This window comes from Neovison vison, chromosome 8, assembly GCF_020171115.1.
Source record: "Neovison vison isolate M4711 chromosome 8, ASM_NN_V1, whole genome shotgun sequence".
NCBI classification, from domain to species: Eukaryota; Metazoa; Chordata; class Mammalia; order Carnivora; family Mustelidae; genus Neogale; species Neogale vison.
In genome coordinates, this window is record NC_058098.1 from 77,588,904 (window position 1) to 77,605,544 (window position 16,641).

The 16,641-nt window shown below is 39.8% G+C and overlaps 1 protein-coding gene across 2 annotated transcripts in view; it reads left to right on the forward strand.

The window, feature by feature from the left end:
• EML6 (EMAP like 6) overlaps positions 1 to 16,641 on the forward strand; it is a 275,740-nt gene that overhangs the window by 103,065 nt on the left and 156,034 nt on the right. For both annotated transcript variants that reach the window (XM_044263968.1, XM_044263967.1), the window contains exons 2-4: positions 4,308 to 4,467; positions 6,757 to 6,855; positions 9,882 to 9,950. In XM_044263968.1, the coding sequence (XP_044119903.1) occupies positions 4,308 to 4,467; positions 6,757 to 6,855; positions 9,882 to 9,950 (328 nt within the window). The remainder of the gene's footprint in view (positions 1 to 4,307; positions 4,468 to 6,756; positions 6,856 to 9,881; positions 9,951 to 16,641) is intronic.

Here is a 16,641-nt window from a genome sequence, read left to right on the forward strand (position 1 = left end):
AGAGAGTCTTGGCTTACAAAAGGAGAAACAAGAAAACTGATAATATATTCAAATGGCAAAGGTGGAATCTGGATCAGTGGGTATCATGCACTGGGAAGAGATGATGTAAAGAACAGCGTAAAAGGAGTTACAACAAAAAATTTTTTAAAAAATTTCCAATGTGAACTTTTTAATGAATGTGATCAATTATGAGCCTTGATGTGAAGGAAAAGAACAATAATGAGAGTAAAAATATTTGAAATCCATACTGAGATGTTTTTGGTCATACCACTAATTGAGTAGTTTAGATTGGCAAGTTATTTGGAAGTACTCTTTCAAGATTTCTTGAAAGCTGTCTATTTCATCCCTCACCCTATTCAAGGAAGCAAGAAAGGTTGGAAATCCTCAAATAGCAAGAACAACTGCCTGGAAGAGTGAATTTTTAAAAATTCTGTGTACTTCCAGACCCCAGGCATCTACCAAATATTTCAAACATTTTAAAAAAGATTTTATCTATTTATTTGAGAGAGAAAGAGAGTTGGGGTGAGGAGCAGAGGGAGAGGGAGAAGCAGACTTCCTGATGAGCAGGGAGCCTGATTCGGGGCTCAATCCCAGGACCCTGGGATCAGGACCTGAGCCAAAGTCAGATGCTTAACCAACTGAGCCACCCAGGTGCCCCATCCAAACATTTTTAAACAGAAGCTATGATCTAGCAAACTTTCAGTTATGTCTCTTGATAGTGTCTCTGACCATCTAGGGGGATGACACACGTTCTCTGATTTCCAGTTCTTGTGTACAACCTATTGCCCACATCAGTGTGGTGAGACAATACGGCAGCCATGATGTTGGCGTCATTTGCTCCCTCTTCTGCAGGCACTTTATTGCTTACTCTACCATGTGATGTTCCGGTCAGACCCTCTTCTTGATAGTCCTTAGGACTCCGAGCATGGTGCTAACCTGAGGGATCTCCTTGGTTTCCTCACTAAAAATTGGGTTAGTCCATCTTTTCCCAGGATCAGGCCCCATAGGCTTTCACTCTAATGCTGCAAATTCTGTGAGTTTAAAAGTTGTCCAAGCAAATAACTTCAGGCAACTTTGACATGCTTAGGCTTTTCCTTAGCCTTCAGCACCCAAAAAGTTTTTCTCTCTTTCCCTTAAGTATCTCTTGACTCTTTTTTCCATCTACCTTACTTCTCCTTACCTAACTGTCGCCTATCCCCTCATTGGCCTCCTTGGCTCTTCTCCTAATACTTCTCACCCATCTGTCCTTCCCACTTCCTCACTGCTGCTGGAGTTACCTTACTAAAATATGCAACTGTTCATGCCATGTCCTCTAATAATTGGCAGTTGTGCCCTGACTTCCTGGCCTGCTTAAAAGGGCTTATAAGGCTGCCCTGGCCTACCTGACCCATCTCATTTTCTGCTACTGTCTGCGAGACTGAACTTGAGTGTTGTCTTTATACATGGATGCCCTTTGCCCCTTGTATATGTGTTACCTTTTTCTGGTTCTCCGTATAAAGATTTTCTATGATATATTTTCCAGCAAGCCCTTGTTAGATGGTGACGCAGATCCTGGCAACGCAGATCCTGGCAACGCAGGTGTTTCTTATCCCAGAGCTCCCAGGTGTTTCTTATCCAGGGCTCCTCTGAAGGCTATAGAACTGAGATCTGTGGGGGTGGGCCTTCCTATGCAGAGACTGGTGGTGGAGACAGCACCAAGGGTCGGATCCCACACTTTCAGCTGCCTCTGACACGCAGTGCCTCCCAGGGTATCTCCTCCCTAACCCCTGCATCTGGACCTGCACTCACTCCGCCACACATCAGAAGCCATGACCCTTGTTTGCCTTCCTGGGAAAATTTGCACTGCCCCCACCCTGCCCAGGCGGTGCCCAGGCCCATGGTCATCCCTGACCATACTCACAGGGGAACATCTGATGGAAGGGGCTGGGGTGAAGAGGCCGGCTGACCCATCTCAGGCCGCTGGCAGTTGGGCTGTGTCAGAGACGGCAAGCAAAGCTCTGCGGCTGTTCTTCAGGGGAGAGGCTAGAGGAACCAGCAGCAGGGATCTCCTGGGACAATTCTGGACGATTCGCTGTTGCCCAGAGGAACGACTGGCCCTGAGGATGTGCAGTGAACGTGGATTCCAGTTGCTCGGCCTTGGACCTTTGCTGTTGGATTGGGCCCCAGGGGCTGCTGCAGAAAACGCCAAGGTCCAAGTCTTTCCTCTGAGAAGGTGGCAGACTAGCGTTGCAGCTGGGGTTATGTGCATTCCACTCTCCGGTTCTGGCCTCGGGCGGTATCATCCCTGCATAGCCTTTGGGCCAGTGCCCATCCCAACACCTGGCCTGACTCCTGGGCCTAAGTGCTCCTCTTCGTGACTCTGAGGGTCAGGGGAAAGAGCACGAGGCATCACGGAGGACTGAGGTTTTCCTGACAGATGATACGAGCCAAACTTCTTACAGGGGCGTCCCACGTTAGGGGCCTCTGGCACTCGGAGTACCCAGGTGTTCCTCATCCCTGTACTCCTGCACCGCCCCTCAAGAACTCGCCGAGATCCGCCTAGATCCCGCTTCTTCCTTCAGGCGAGAGGTGTTAGGGCAGGAGCACCTGGGGCCTGATAGGCGGTCCTCCGAGCCGCCCCTGACGCGCAGTCCCTCCCAGCCCATCCTCTCCTTGCCCTGCATCTGGCCCCACTCTCACACCTTCTCCCCTCCAGCTACAGAGTGCGCCCTGCGGGTGCCACCTGCACCTTGTTTTAAAAGAAAACAAAAACCCAACGAAGCACCGGCCTGCGCAGGAGAGTGCATGTGGAACGGACCTCCAGTGTGCGGAGTAGTACCGCCAGTGAGGACTGGTGCATGGGGACTTGGGAACACCCTGCAAGACATGGGGCACTGCGGCGCCAGGGTACAAGGGCCTGCGGAGGCCCTCGGTGAGGAAGGGGGATGGTACTCAAGGGTCCTGGGCAAAAGACCGCACAGGGTTTGGTGGGAGGCCCAGGAAGGGAGCTCAGTGGGGTGAGGATGAGGACGAGCTCAGGGGGATAGCCGAGGGAGCTTGGTCGCGGCAGAACTTGGGGGAAGCACACGTGTAGACCGGGGAGCGGCAGAAGTAATCTGTTTGAAAGACGCACGGTATCCAGAGATATGCATGTGTTGGTTGTATATAAATGCCAGTTACACAAGCGTTGATAATGAAACTTGCTTTGAGTGCTGAAAGCCCGGTGTTGTGCTGAAAGCTCTCTGTGCTGTTTATTGTCTGCTTTTATGTCGTACCTCCATTTTCTAGATAAGGAACAGGAGACAAAGAGATGAATAAACCCAAAGAACCAGAGGTAGTAAGGGGCGGACCCCTGCCAATCCAGGGCTGCTTATAGAGCATATATTTGTATTAAAATCATGTTGAAAGTTGAAAAGGAAAAAAAAATGTCAATTGTGTAAATGTCGAAATCAGAACATTCTTTTATTTTGTAAATGGTCACTTACTAGTTTATGTAGGTAATGTGCCTTTAAAAAAAAATTCTCAGCACCTATTTTTAGAAAAACACGACTTCTTTACACAATGGTTTTAAAACAGTAGAGTAATTGCTCATCTAGGAATAGCAATAATGACCTTTCTTCCTCTTGACTGCTCCAGACTCCCTGAAATTCTAGTTGGTATTTGACAAAGTTTTATTTTGATTGGACTGTAGAGGAATAATGTTAAATAAACCACAAGCATGGTAATTTGTGGTTCTTCTGGTGTTAGTAATTTCTGTAAAATAGATATTTTCATTTAAATGCATAATCTATGGCAACAGACATAGAAACATCACTTGACTCTGAGAGCCCTCTGTGCTTTGAAATCCTAATGAGGATGGCACCCGGAGCTTGTGCAAGCAGGTTTAATTAATTCTGAGAAGCACACTTTCTCCTAGCAACAGCTCTTTCCTTTTTTTTCAAATTAAAGTCAAAAGCTAACTGAAAAAAGCTGAGTAATATTTTCAAAGTCCGTAAGTAAATATCCTGACATAAAGCAATTATAGCACCACATAAATTTTCTAAGCATAAAATCATGATCATAATAGTGTTTGATTTTCAAGTAACCAAGTGGGTAAGATCAGAGGAAATTATTGTTAAACTGTGCTAAGCCTCTTTTGCCATTCAACATTTCCATTAGACCAGCCAGGTAATTTATCGCTTTGAGGACAGATCAGACTCTTTCTCTTGAGATTCTCTTGTTAGATGATTGAAATGAGAAACAAATGTGGATTTTAAAAAAAACATATTTTCCTTAACTTTGCTCAGGAGGACATGAAAAAAACGTTGTTTTTTGTTTTTCTTTTTCAGCCTTGCCTTACACCCAGATAAAACTCTCGTTGCAACTGGCCAAGTTGGGAAGGAGCCATATATATGTATATGGGATTCCTATAATGTCCAGACTGTATCTATTCTTAAAGATGTCCATACCCATGGAGTCGCCTGCCTGGCTTTCGACTCAGATGGACAGGTGTGTATCTTTTTCCATTTCTGTTTTCTTTAATGATGTCTCACAAGTCACCTTGAATTACAGTGCACATAGCTGACAGGCTCAAAAGGTCTACTAATCTTGCTGCCTCCCCTTGTCCGCCTCCTAGAATCATCCCCTGTTAGATCCCTTCCAGCTGTTGCTCTGACCTCCAGCTCTGGGTGGGCCCCAGTTTTGTTTCCCTCAGTCTCCTTATTGGTTGAAAAGCCTACAGAAGGAAACAGTGGACTCAAGCTGATCCGATCCATCGTGACTCACCAATTCCACTTTGTCTTCCATTTTAGCTTCCTGAATTTGGAATCAGAGTTGGACCAAACCTTTTTCATAGGCTTCAAGCCCTGAGCATCTCCTTGGTTCCCTTTACTTTTAAAGGATAGCACCACCTCCTAATAATTCACTGAGAAGATACTCTTTAACTCTTTACCTTGAGCTCTCTACCTTGAGCTCTCTCTCTTACTTCTCCCTATCCATTCCCTGCAATTCAAGTAGCCACTGAGTCCTGCGTGTTTGTGACAATCTTTACAGTCACTGTCACGTACAGTCTCACCTACCCATTCTCTGCCACTGTCCTTTACGTTCCAAATCCATGGCCTGCCTGACAGTTGAAACAACCTCTACTAGTCTCCACACCATTGGTTGCTTGCTTAAACATTTCACCAACTGAAAATATTGTGAGAGCATTATATTTTTTTAATTATGGGGGTGAGGGTCAGGGTGGACTACATGGTACTTAACTGTCAGCTGAGAAAAATAACCTATTTGCTGGCCATGATGGATTTCCTGGCTTGTTGATGCCTATTGCTTCGGGTCTGCCTTATTCCCTGGACAGAGTTCACTGGAATCGAGTGATATTTAGAAAATGACAAATGGCCATCACCTCTCAAACAACAAAAGGCAATAGAAATGCTTTTTAGATAGCCATGGGGCCTGTCACTACAAGTGAATAAAGTAGATTACTTTGGGCTTTTTTCAATCAAGAAATGTGGGTTTTACTTTAGTACCCATACATATTACAAACAAACAAACAAACAAACAAAAAACAACTAAATGGAATTCACACACTTCAGATTTTTCTTATATGGACAAAAATGAAACCACATATTATAATTTCCATTGCTGGGATGCTCTATTAAAACTTATAGTAAAGAAAAAAAACCAATAAAGACCCTCTTTTTTAAGGGCACATTTTAAAAGTTCCAACTGTGTATTTTTTATACTTAACATTATTGATCGAAGCCATCTTTACTGAAGAAAACTGAATAATCCCTGCATAACACATTTGCATTTAGCCATATGTGACTATCATTCCACTTATATGTGCCCCCCGCCACAAACATATTGAGTGAAATACATAAGCTCAGATACTCTTATTACTTGGGTGATACTATACTTTCAAAACCCTTTGACTTATTTCACCAATCCATACTATAATCCTGTAAGGTAGATCTAACACATATTTTGTGTTCATTTTACAAATGAGGAAAATGTAATTTAATGAAGTTAATTAATTTTGCAAGGTCTTAGATCTGGCTCCTCACAAGTCAAAAGAGAAGTTAAATCGACTTACACCCAGTCCAGGCCTCTGTCCATTACACAGTGCGATTTTCATAGGCGGGGCCATCCTGCTAGAACCTCCCTCTGAGGTTTGGTGTTTCTAATACATGTTTGGATACTTTTGATTTTGTGTATACTTAAATGTGTTAAATTTTCTTTTCCCTTGAGAACAAGTTCTGATATAAACAAAAAGAATTTAGGCTAGGAGATGAAGTACCAGATTACTTTTACCAATGTGTTACCTGAAATGTTTGTGGAACTAAGGAAGTTAAGAATGAATGCAATGTTCATTAGGAGTTTCCTTCCCCATGTGTTCGTCAAACCCTTTCATTGAAGTAGTTTGGCAAGACTTTTTGTCTATAGAATCCTAGACGTCTTTACTCTCACATTATTATTTTAAATTTAAAAATTAAAAAGTTTAAAAAAATGTATTTTGCCTTCAAGCTGTGTTCCGCTGGTATCAACTAGTTAAATCAGAGGCTTTGTGATGAATGAGTTGTAGCTTTGATGTTTTTGAAATTTCAGTATGTGCTAGTAGAAGTCGTCTGTGCTATCTTTAGTTGTGGTCTTAAGATGGATTTTGAGAAATCATTTTTTTGCAGATGTTCAATGGTTGGCCCAGAGTAGGTCATCAGGGACCAATTGTCGAAAGAAGTGATGGATAATAAGAAACGTGCCCATCAATTTCAGCTATTAAATTGTTGTTCTTATTCTTAGCGTTTGGCCTCTGTGGGATTGGATGCCAAAAACACAGTCTGCATTTGGGACTGGAAGAAGGGAAAACTTCTGGCCTCTGCCACCGGCCACTCCGACCGGGTAAGAAGAGCTTGTTGGATTGAACCATGCGGTTTTCCTAAGTGTGAGGGAATTGTGAAGTAGCTTCCCAGAGTTGTCCTATTTTTAAAAGTAAACTTTCCATATAAGGACTTTTCCTACATATTCAACCTAAAAACTGTCTTTAAAAAAATTAATTTATGATTAATAACTATGTCAGCATGATCTCTTCTGATGATCGGATGCTTTCTTTAAGTTGTTACTATTTTTCATAGGCAAAGAAATTTTTTTTTTTGATACTGGCATTTAGCATCTTGATTAAAATCAAAATAGAATTGAATTTGAAATTATATGTTAAGTTTAGTTGTATTTGTTTAGAAATGGAAGTAGTTAGAAAATATTCACAAAATGCGTTTCAAATGTATAGTTTATTTTATTTTAAAAATTTATTTATTTCAGACAGAGAGAGTGCAAGCACAAGCAGAGGGGAGGGGCAGAGGGAAAAGCGGATTCCCTGCTGAGCAAGGAGCCAAACCTGGGGCTTGATCCCAGGACCCTGGGATTATGACCTGATCAGAAAGCAGACTGTTTGGGGCACCTGGGTGGCTCACTGGGTTGAAGCCTCTGCCTTCTGCTCGGGTCATGATCCCAGGGTCCTGGGATCGAGCCCCGAATCGGGCTCTCTGCTCTGCAGGGAGCCTTCTTCCTCCACTCTCTCTGCCTGCCTCTCTGCCTAGTTTCTCTCTGTCAAATAAATAAAATAAAAAATTATTAAAAAAAAAAAAAAAAGAAAGCAGACTGTTTTAACAACTTAACCAGTTGAGCCTCCCAGCTACCCCACAGTGTATAAATTTTAACTTCAAAAGAATGTAATGACAACTTTGGGATTCTTTTTTATTTTGAGAATCTTGAATATAAACTGTGCCTGCTTGTCATCGTATTGAATTCAGCGTGATCAGAAATAATTCCATATAGTCAAAGCAGGCAAGATAGGATATGAAGCAGGTCAGAAATCTATTTCTCCATTGTCTTGCTTAATTAAAATAATTTGACCACTTTTTTTGTCTTGATTTTCTAATTTCAGAAAAAAAGTGAATTTGCATGACTGTCTTACATTGATTGCTAGTTTTGTACTTTGTTTCCTTAATATCAGTGTCCATGCTAAATGAGGCCCAAATTAGATATTAAATTCACTGTCTCCTCCTTAGTTTGAGCTCTAAATTTTTTTCTTCATTCATCAATGGAGGATCACGGTTTTAAGATGACCCCATAGTTGTTGCTGCACATTTGGGCAAATTATACTCAAGGATTAAGTTCTCAGAAAGTCCAGGAATGGCCAACCGTGGAACTTTGGTGTTGGAAGAGGCCTGACACCCTTCTGGCCCCAATGATTCCTACTGTTGGCCACGCATAAGAATTCCCTAGGGAGGATTTACAGTGTAGTGTTGCTTGAGCTCTACTCCCAGGTTATTAACTTACTGGTAATTAATTGGTATTAACTTAGTACTTAATGAGCAGGTTGAAAATATTTGTGGTACTCACATTTTTGATATTATATCCATCCCATCATATCTTATAAAGTAAATTGGATTAGACTAGATCAATATGGGAATTTCTTACTATTTGGTTCATGTATTTTACACTTTCCATTTAGAAGTAGATTATGAAATGTGTAGTACTACTCTAGTGCAAACTCTTTTATTTTAACAACCTAGAATGCCGTAATGAAATACTGTTCTTTCAGAGCACTGTTCTCCCAGACTCCATAATTTCTATCTGGTTTAATCTTTATTACTGGTGCCAGTATGAATTAGTACTGGCTCCTTATGGGCAAATGATTATCTTGATTATTTCAGTGGCTAAAATACTCAATCCCTAGCACTCAATTATGTAATGAGTGCTTTATAGCCTGCAAAATGATTGTACATATATTATCTTAATTGACCTCATAATAGAACTGAGGTGACATCATTTATTTTAGAGATGCTAAGACTAGCCTGAGGTTGCATAGATAAAAGGGGCCTCATTGGAACTTGGTACTTGGACCGAGTACTTTCTTAGTGCTCTTTCTGTGGTCTATAATTGCTCCTTTCTACCTAACTGAGGATTATATGTCCTCCTTTTCCCTCTGATGATTAGTCCATATTTCTCCTTCATATGTGATCAGAAATTAGCAGCCTAAGCTCTTTCTCTGATTTAGATTCCAGCACTGACAATTACTCGTTCTATTAGAGCTTCACAGAATGTGGTCCATGGGCTGACTGCCTAAGACTCTCTTGGGGTCTGCTTAAGAATGCATATGCCTAGGCCCAGTTACAAAGTGAGAATCTTTCAGCTGGGCTGGTGAAATATGCATTCTGAGCAATTACCGTGGGTGATCTGACCCTAAGATTGACACAATCTTCTCTTTCTTCTTCCCAAAATGCAAAACTGCTGGCAAATTGGTTGCTTTTCTTAAAGAATGGCAAGTAATATTAGTGGATATGTTTTCAGTTTCTTGGAAAACTGAAAATAAAACAGTATCTTGGATCAGATTAAAATGACAGGCTAAAGGACAATTTTATGTGGGCTAAGTTAGGTGCCAAATAAATGCCTCTGCCTTATGCTTATGAATATTAACTTCTATGATTATGAGAAAGTGTTGGCCACATTGAATTGCATTTGACTATTAAACATCTTCCTACATAAAAGAAACACTTTGTAACTCTTTCTGTTTTTATTATAAAGCTATCTCAAAAGTATTTTATTATCATTGTGTAAAGGTATAGAAAATTTGATCAAAAAATTATTCTAAGTCATCTCAATGGACCAAGTTAAAAACATGACACCAGTGTGTCTCATGGATCATGGTTAATTATTCTTTATTCAGGCCTAAGGTAAGTAGATGTGAGGCAATAAAACATGTGTTAGCAACTCTTGTCCCATCACCAAGCCAAATCCCCATTGTTCAGTCTATGCAGGTAACATTGTGTCCTAAGTGTTAGGATGAAGTCTTAGCGGTTGAACTGATATTGGAAAGAAAGCAAAAACAATTGACCAACATGGCAATTTTTAATTTTTTTGAACAGATTTTTGATATTTCCTGGGATCCATATCAGCCAAACAGAGTGGTTAGCTGTGGAGTTAAACATATAAAGGTAAAGTAGTTATTTAAAAAAAATTTGGGGTAACTTGTATGAAAAGAATTTAAGGTGGTTATATGTATAATTGGATGTTGAGAAATGGCTCAGCTTTATTTATCTTAAATTTGGAGCTCTCATACCTGCTTCTTTGATTATGAAGCAAGTTGACCTCAGCTAATGGGGCTCTTTGAGAACTACAGAGTAGGGACCATCAAGGAGAGTGTCCAGGAGGCAGCCTAAGAGAAAACTTCATGTTAATTAAATGCTAAACTGAATATTCAGAGTCCTTCTAAGGATTGCAAGTTTTAAAAAGGTTCTGATTTTAGTACTGTGAATTATGTTTTTACATTTTGATGAAAGTTTACACATACTGCATATCAAAACTGTTATGTTGGTATATGTTCTTTTAGAAGGAAGGTGCCTTGTTGGGTTGGAATTAGAAATAGAGGGATACATAGTACAAACCTTCCTGGATCATTGGTTTTTAAATGTCCCTGTCTTCCCCTAGACTACGCAGACTGAATTACTGCAAGTGGCTCAGGACCTACCTTTGGCTATTTGCTTCTTTCTTCTCTTGTTAAACAGGGAACAAAGTCAACACCATTAACTTTCTTTGCTCTGATATAGCAAAAATTGCTACTGGACCCTGGGATATGCCCCAGGATCTTCTGTCTACAGGTTTGTAGTTAATAGAAGTTAAAGTTCATAACTGAAAGAAACATAAGGATTACTTGCTTGGCTTCAGCGTGGATCTCGCTGGTACAAAAATGTTGCATTTTTGTCTGAACAGAGTAGGTATCTCTGTATTATTGCCCCAGCGAATTCCTCCTGTTTCCCAGTTCTTTCATTCTTCTTTGAGTCTAGTTTTTTAAGATCCTCCCCATTGTTCTACTTCATAGTTAGGGACAGTGATCAAATGCTCAGAAATAAATATAATGAGGGATGTAAGACTTAAAGAATATTACAAAACTTTACAGAGGAATATTTTTAAAAAGGCTTGAACAAATGGAGAGGTAGCCTTGGTTCTGGACACAACATCTAAAAATTACAAACACATCATTTCAGTTACATTCAGTACAAGGTCAGTTAAAATCTCTAGAAGTTTTTTTTACTGTTGTCTGACATTTCCTTTTCAGTTATTCTAAGTTAGTCTGAAAGGATAAAAAATGAGAATCAAGAACTTAGATAAAAAAAGGATAATGAAGAGGAAACTGCACTAAGCATATTATGAAATGTATCAGACTGGGATAAGGATAAATAAGAACAACACCACAACAAAAAGCAAAGCTGAGAAATAGACTTTAAAAGGGATAATAATTTAGAATAGTATCTTGACCAGTGGGCCCTAGAACAGTTTGTTAACTATTTGAGGGGAAAACGTGATATATTATTACTTCATACAATACACGAGAATAAATTCTTTGTGAATCCAGGAGTTACATGTTTAAAAACTATAAAACAATTAGAAGAATATCTAAGTAAATGCTTAACTGCTCTCAAGTAGGTGAAAGGCCTTTCTGAATGTAAAAGCAAAGTAAGAAACCTTAAAGTATAACATTATAGATTCAATTATATAAACATTAAAACAATCTGTCTACCCTAAGAAACAAAAGGGCAAGCCACAAATGAGCAAAGCATAAGCCACAAGCATGGTAGATAGAATTTGTGTTTGTCCTTGAAATGTTAAGACCTCCAACTAACCTGTACAATGGACAAAGGACATGTATACTTGACAAAAACAGAAACACTGTTGGTTAATAGATACATAAAAGTCTAAACCTTGTTAATAAGGAGTAGATTTTTTTTACAAGATTTTATTTATTTGACAGAGATCACAAGTAGGCAGAGAGGCAGGCCAAGAGAAAGGGGGAAGCAGGCTCCCTGCTGAGCAGAGAGCCCGATGCGGGGCTCAATTGCGGGGCTCAATTCCAAGACTTTGAGATCATGACCTGAGCGGATGGCAGAGGCTTTAACTCACTGAGCCACCCAGGCGCCCCAGGAGTGGAAATTTTAAAATAACATTCTTACTTTTAAATCTGTTTTTTTTTTTTTTAAGATTCATATATTTATTTATTTGACAGAGATCACAAGTAGGCAGAGAGGCAGGTGGAGACAGAGGGGGAAGCAGGCTCCCCGCCCAGCAGAGATCCCAATGTGTGGTTTGATCCCAGGACCCTGGGATCATGACCTGAGCCAAAGGCAGAGGCTTTAACCCACTGAGCCACCCAGGCTCCCCTAACATTCTTATTTTTAATCCATCAAAATTATGATTAAGATATACCAAGTGTTGGCAAAGATTTAGTGAATGAACACTTTCAAAGCTTGGTGGTGGAGGGGTAAACGAGTACCAGAAATGAACACTTCCAGACTTTCTATCCAGAAATTCAGTAATCTCTATCAGTAGCTTTAGAAATGTTGGTATCCTCTTAGCCAGTAATTTCTTTCCAGTGTTAGTATGTGTGCTGTCAAAGAGAGCACAACCAGTAATTTCATATCTTGGAATTTATCTCAAGGAAATCATTAGGAATATGAACCAAGGATGTGTTCATTGTTGAATAATTTACCAAAAGCAAATAAAACCAAACAAAAGAAGACCTGAAGCCACCTAACTGCCCCCAGGTGGTTAAATAAAATATGGTATATCCATAGGGAGAAATAATGTGCAATCATTACAAGTCATGGTTTAGATGATTTTTTTAATGTTATTAGGAAATAGGCAAGATCTATTTACAGTCTACTGGTTGTGGTAAATTTGCTTTGATTTTTTTTTTTTTTTTTTTTACTTTAGAAGTAATCTTTTTTTTTTTTTTTTAAGATTTTATTTATTTATTTGACAGACAGGGATCACAAGTAGTGAAGTAATCTATATTTTTGTGTAGGAAGTAAACTGGAAAGATATCCTAAAATGTTAAACAGTTAATGAGTACATGAGCTGATGACTAATTTTTTCTTTCTTTTTAAAATTATTTTATAATAACATATTTCCAAAATAAAAAAGTAATGAAAAAACGAAACAAAAAGATAAAGCTATAGGCTCTATTACTCAAAGGTATCAAGTGTCCTACCAGTACCTTAGGGCTTCATTAACATTTTGTTATCCTTGTGCAAAAACCTGAGAATATGTTTGCTCACATACAGGGACTTTTTGCTTTGGCAGCAGTTGGAGGGTCCTTCATTGTTTGATGTAGTCCACCTGAAAGACTCATTAAATTTGATAACATTAGTTGTGTTTCTATCATGTGAAGGACTAAAAACTGATCCTACTTACAATCTACTTGATGTATAGCAATTAAAACATTAAAACAGAACAATTTATAAGAGGTAAAATCAAAATTCTCTAGTGATAACGGAGAGATCCCAACTGGCTAGAGGAATGTTAAGCGGTTTAGAAAGGGGATGGTATTTGAGCTGAGCCTTGGTGGGTAGGTAAGTTGGTAGGGAGAGCTTGGAAGGCAGCATTACCCAAAGGAGGGGAGGGATTGCACTTCAGTCATCAGTTAATGGGAGGCATTGATCACCCATAGAATCTTGGCACTCAGGAGTAGAAAGGTCCTTAGCCCATCATATAGTCAAAGATTATCAGTGTTTTCATCATTGAAGACCCTCTTTTCTAATTTTCCCAGGAAACCAGCATTTTGAAAAAAATTTTGGTCAGAAAATAGCCATTAAAGAGTAATTCCCTTTGCAGTTTTTATTAAAGATAAATGTATCTGCCAACATGAGTTTCTGATCAGTCTAACAAATTGCAAAGGCACTGAATTATTCTCTTAACCCACAATCAAAGAATTACGTGAGATCATAAGCCTAGTTTCCAGTAGGCTCTGATGGCTCTCTAGAATTCTGAGACTCTGACCCCAGAACCATCATCCAACCTGCATATCCTGTGGTGTGGAAGCCAAAATGCAGAAGACTATTTGACTTCCAGTCCTTGTTACCTCCTTCTCCTTTACTCTAGGAAAGCTACTTAATCTCCCTGAGGCTGAATTTCTCTAAAACAAACAAACAAACAAACAAAAACAACAAGGGGTACTTAGGTGGCTCCATCCTTAAGCTTAGACTAAGGCCATGATCCCACAGTTGATCAAGCCCTGCTGAGCAGGAAGCCTACTTCTCCCTCCCCTTCTCTACCTGCTGTGTTCCCTCTCTCGCTGTTGTTTCTGTCAAATAAATAAACAAAATCTTAAACAAAAAAACACTAGAGGGTTGTGGATCACTACCATCTGAATTTATTAAAAGTTACATTAAACAGGGTGTGGAGCGAGTAAGGGCACAATAATGTTAATTTTCTTCCCTTCTCCTGGGATCACAAATATGGTGGCACAGATAAGATTTAAAATCAGTCTCTGGCTTTCTGTGTAGAACTCTTTCCACTTGGAAATTATTTCTTCAGTGATCTGTCTTGGCCTGACTTTCCCCCCCAAGAACAGATTATGAAAAATAACAGATTAGCTGCTTAATTAATGATTTCTCCAGCGTCTTCACTATTTCTTTCCATCCTTGCTTGGTCTTTTAATCAGTTAATTCTAAAAACAGAGACATATAAAACCCTAGAACTTCATCTGAAAACAGAACTGTTTATCCCATTAAGTGTGTTAATTATGTTTTAGCAGGCAGGCATCTTTTTCTTTTTTTTTAAAGATATTATTTGAGAGAGAACACAAGCAGGATGAAGGGCAGTGGGAGAGGGAGAAGCAGACTGTCCGCTGAGCAGGGACCACGATGCAGGGCTGGATTCCAGGAGCCCAGGGACCCGGGATCATGACCTGAGCCTAAGGCAGACGCTTAACCGACTGAGGGACTCAGGTGCCCCCAGGCATCTTTTCCTAAGCAAAAATAAGTATTTTTGACCTCAAATGGAATAATCTGCAAATGCCCATCCAGTCATCTTTATTGATTTTGTTTAGAAGGAAATCCACAAGTTTGAGCAGCTTTCAACAAATATTTTCATTATCTGTATTTTCTAGAACCAATTCCAGGATCCCCACCTTCCCCACCCCCACCCAAATGAGTGAGCAAATGAATGATTCCAGTCACAAGTTGAATGCAAATATATTTGATGCACTCCCAGAAAATATTTTCATGTGAAATTGTGTAGCTAGAGTGAAATCCTGTTTTTGCAAATTCCCAGTGTTTGGCAGACAGGCAAATTTCAATTACCTGAAATGAATGCTTGAAAACAGGAGCAGTTGAGCATTGTCATGCTTGCTTGGTTTCACAGCAGATGAGCCTCCCAAGTTTGTGGGTATTGTTGATCCTTCTCTAGTCCTTAGTCACAGATAGAAGGGACACTGGAGATTACCTAGAGCCAGATGAACTCCAGGGTAGCTGCCAGTCCTAACAAAATTAGCATTACAATCTGGCAACTGAGTTTGGGGAAGATAAACAATGTCTGTTCATTTGATGTGGATTTACTGATGTGTTGCTACTGTAAATTGTCACTGTTTTCCAAATAGCAAGTGCTTCTTGAGAAGACAGAATCAGAGATTTGCCATTTCTATGAAAAATCTCTTACCTGCTCTGGCATTATATCTATAGGTGACTTTTTAGAGAGTCGTTGGATTATTTGGAATGTTTCATGTTGGCATTGTTGCCTCCTACTGGATGATTTAATCAGAAAACCTTTGTGTCTGAGGAGGATGGTCTCTCTCTGTTTAGTGGTTGTCCATTAGAAATATTTCAGTAACTCACGAGTTGTATGTAGGTGATGAATCACTGAATTCTACTCGAGAAACCAACATTGCACTGTATGTTAAATACCAAAAATTTTTAAAAGTGTTTCAGTAACTCAGATCAGAGGTGCACATTCTAAGTTAAATAATAGCTATAAAGCATTTACTCTTCTTTAGGGATAATGATTACAAAATTATTACTCTACTTTTAATCTTCATGTATGGGAGACATGGTGAGAAAAGGAAATGGCCACCTTGTTTGGTTTTTTTTGGTGTTTTTTTTTGTTTGTTTTTCTTGTTTGGTTTTTAGCATGTTTGTACTACCAGTAAGTGTTTACATCTAGTAGTTTGTTCAGGTTGCAAGTTAATACTTAAATATTTTCCCAAAGTGTGGACCTAACCATCTTTTCTCCAGATCTTTTTCTTCTTTCCATGTGTACTTTTCGTAAAAGTAGTATGTGCCCAAAGAAACCAATCACCAGAGTTGATACTTGCCTCCTTAATGAGAGAAGAATCCTGTATTGTCTCACGGGGTTGCACACCAGCCTCTCATCCTCCCTAAGGGCCCCTCCTCCAGAGTCCCAGAGTCGCGCCAGAGTCCCAGACCTCCCCGGTGGTACAACCATCCCAGAACTGCTTCCCTCAATACTTAAATACTCGGAGAGGGCCACCATTTTTCCTCTCCCATAGGCACAAAATATTTGGCTGTCATTGATTTTTCCTCACACTTTAAAAAAATTTTTTTGTCGCTTTGATTTGCCTAATCCTGCTGTCCTCATCCCTGATATAACTTCTTCCTCACCACTGATCCAGATCCTAGCCTTGCTCATTCCAAGTGATTCAATGTGGTTCTCTATTTTTGAATTTTCTTGCCACTTGTATGTGGTCTGAAGATGCTACCTTGAAACTGTCTCTTGCACTCTAAGTATCTTCATTAGACTTAAAGTTCTCAAGGCAAAATCAAGATTTCAATATTTTCTCATGCAAGACACCCTTTGAACACTTACCTTGAGCAAACCATGTCAGCCCCTTTGCCC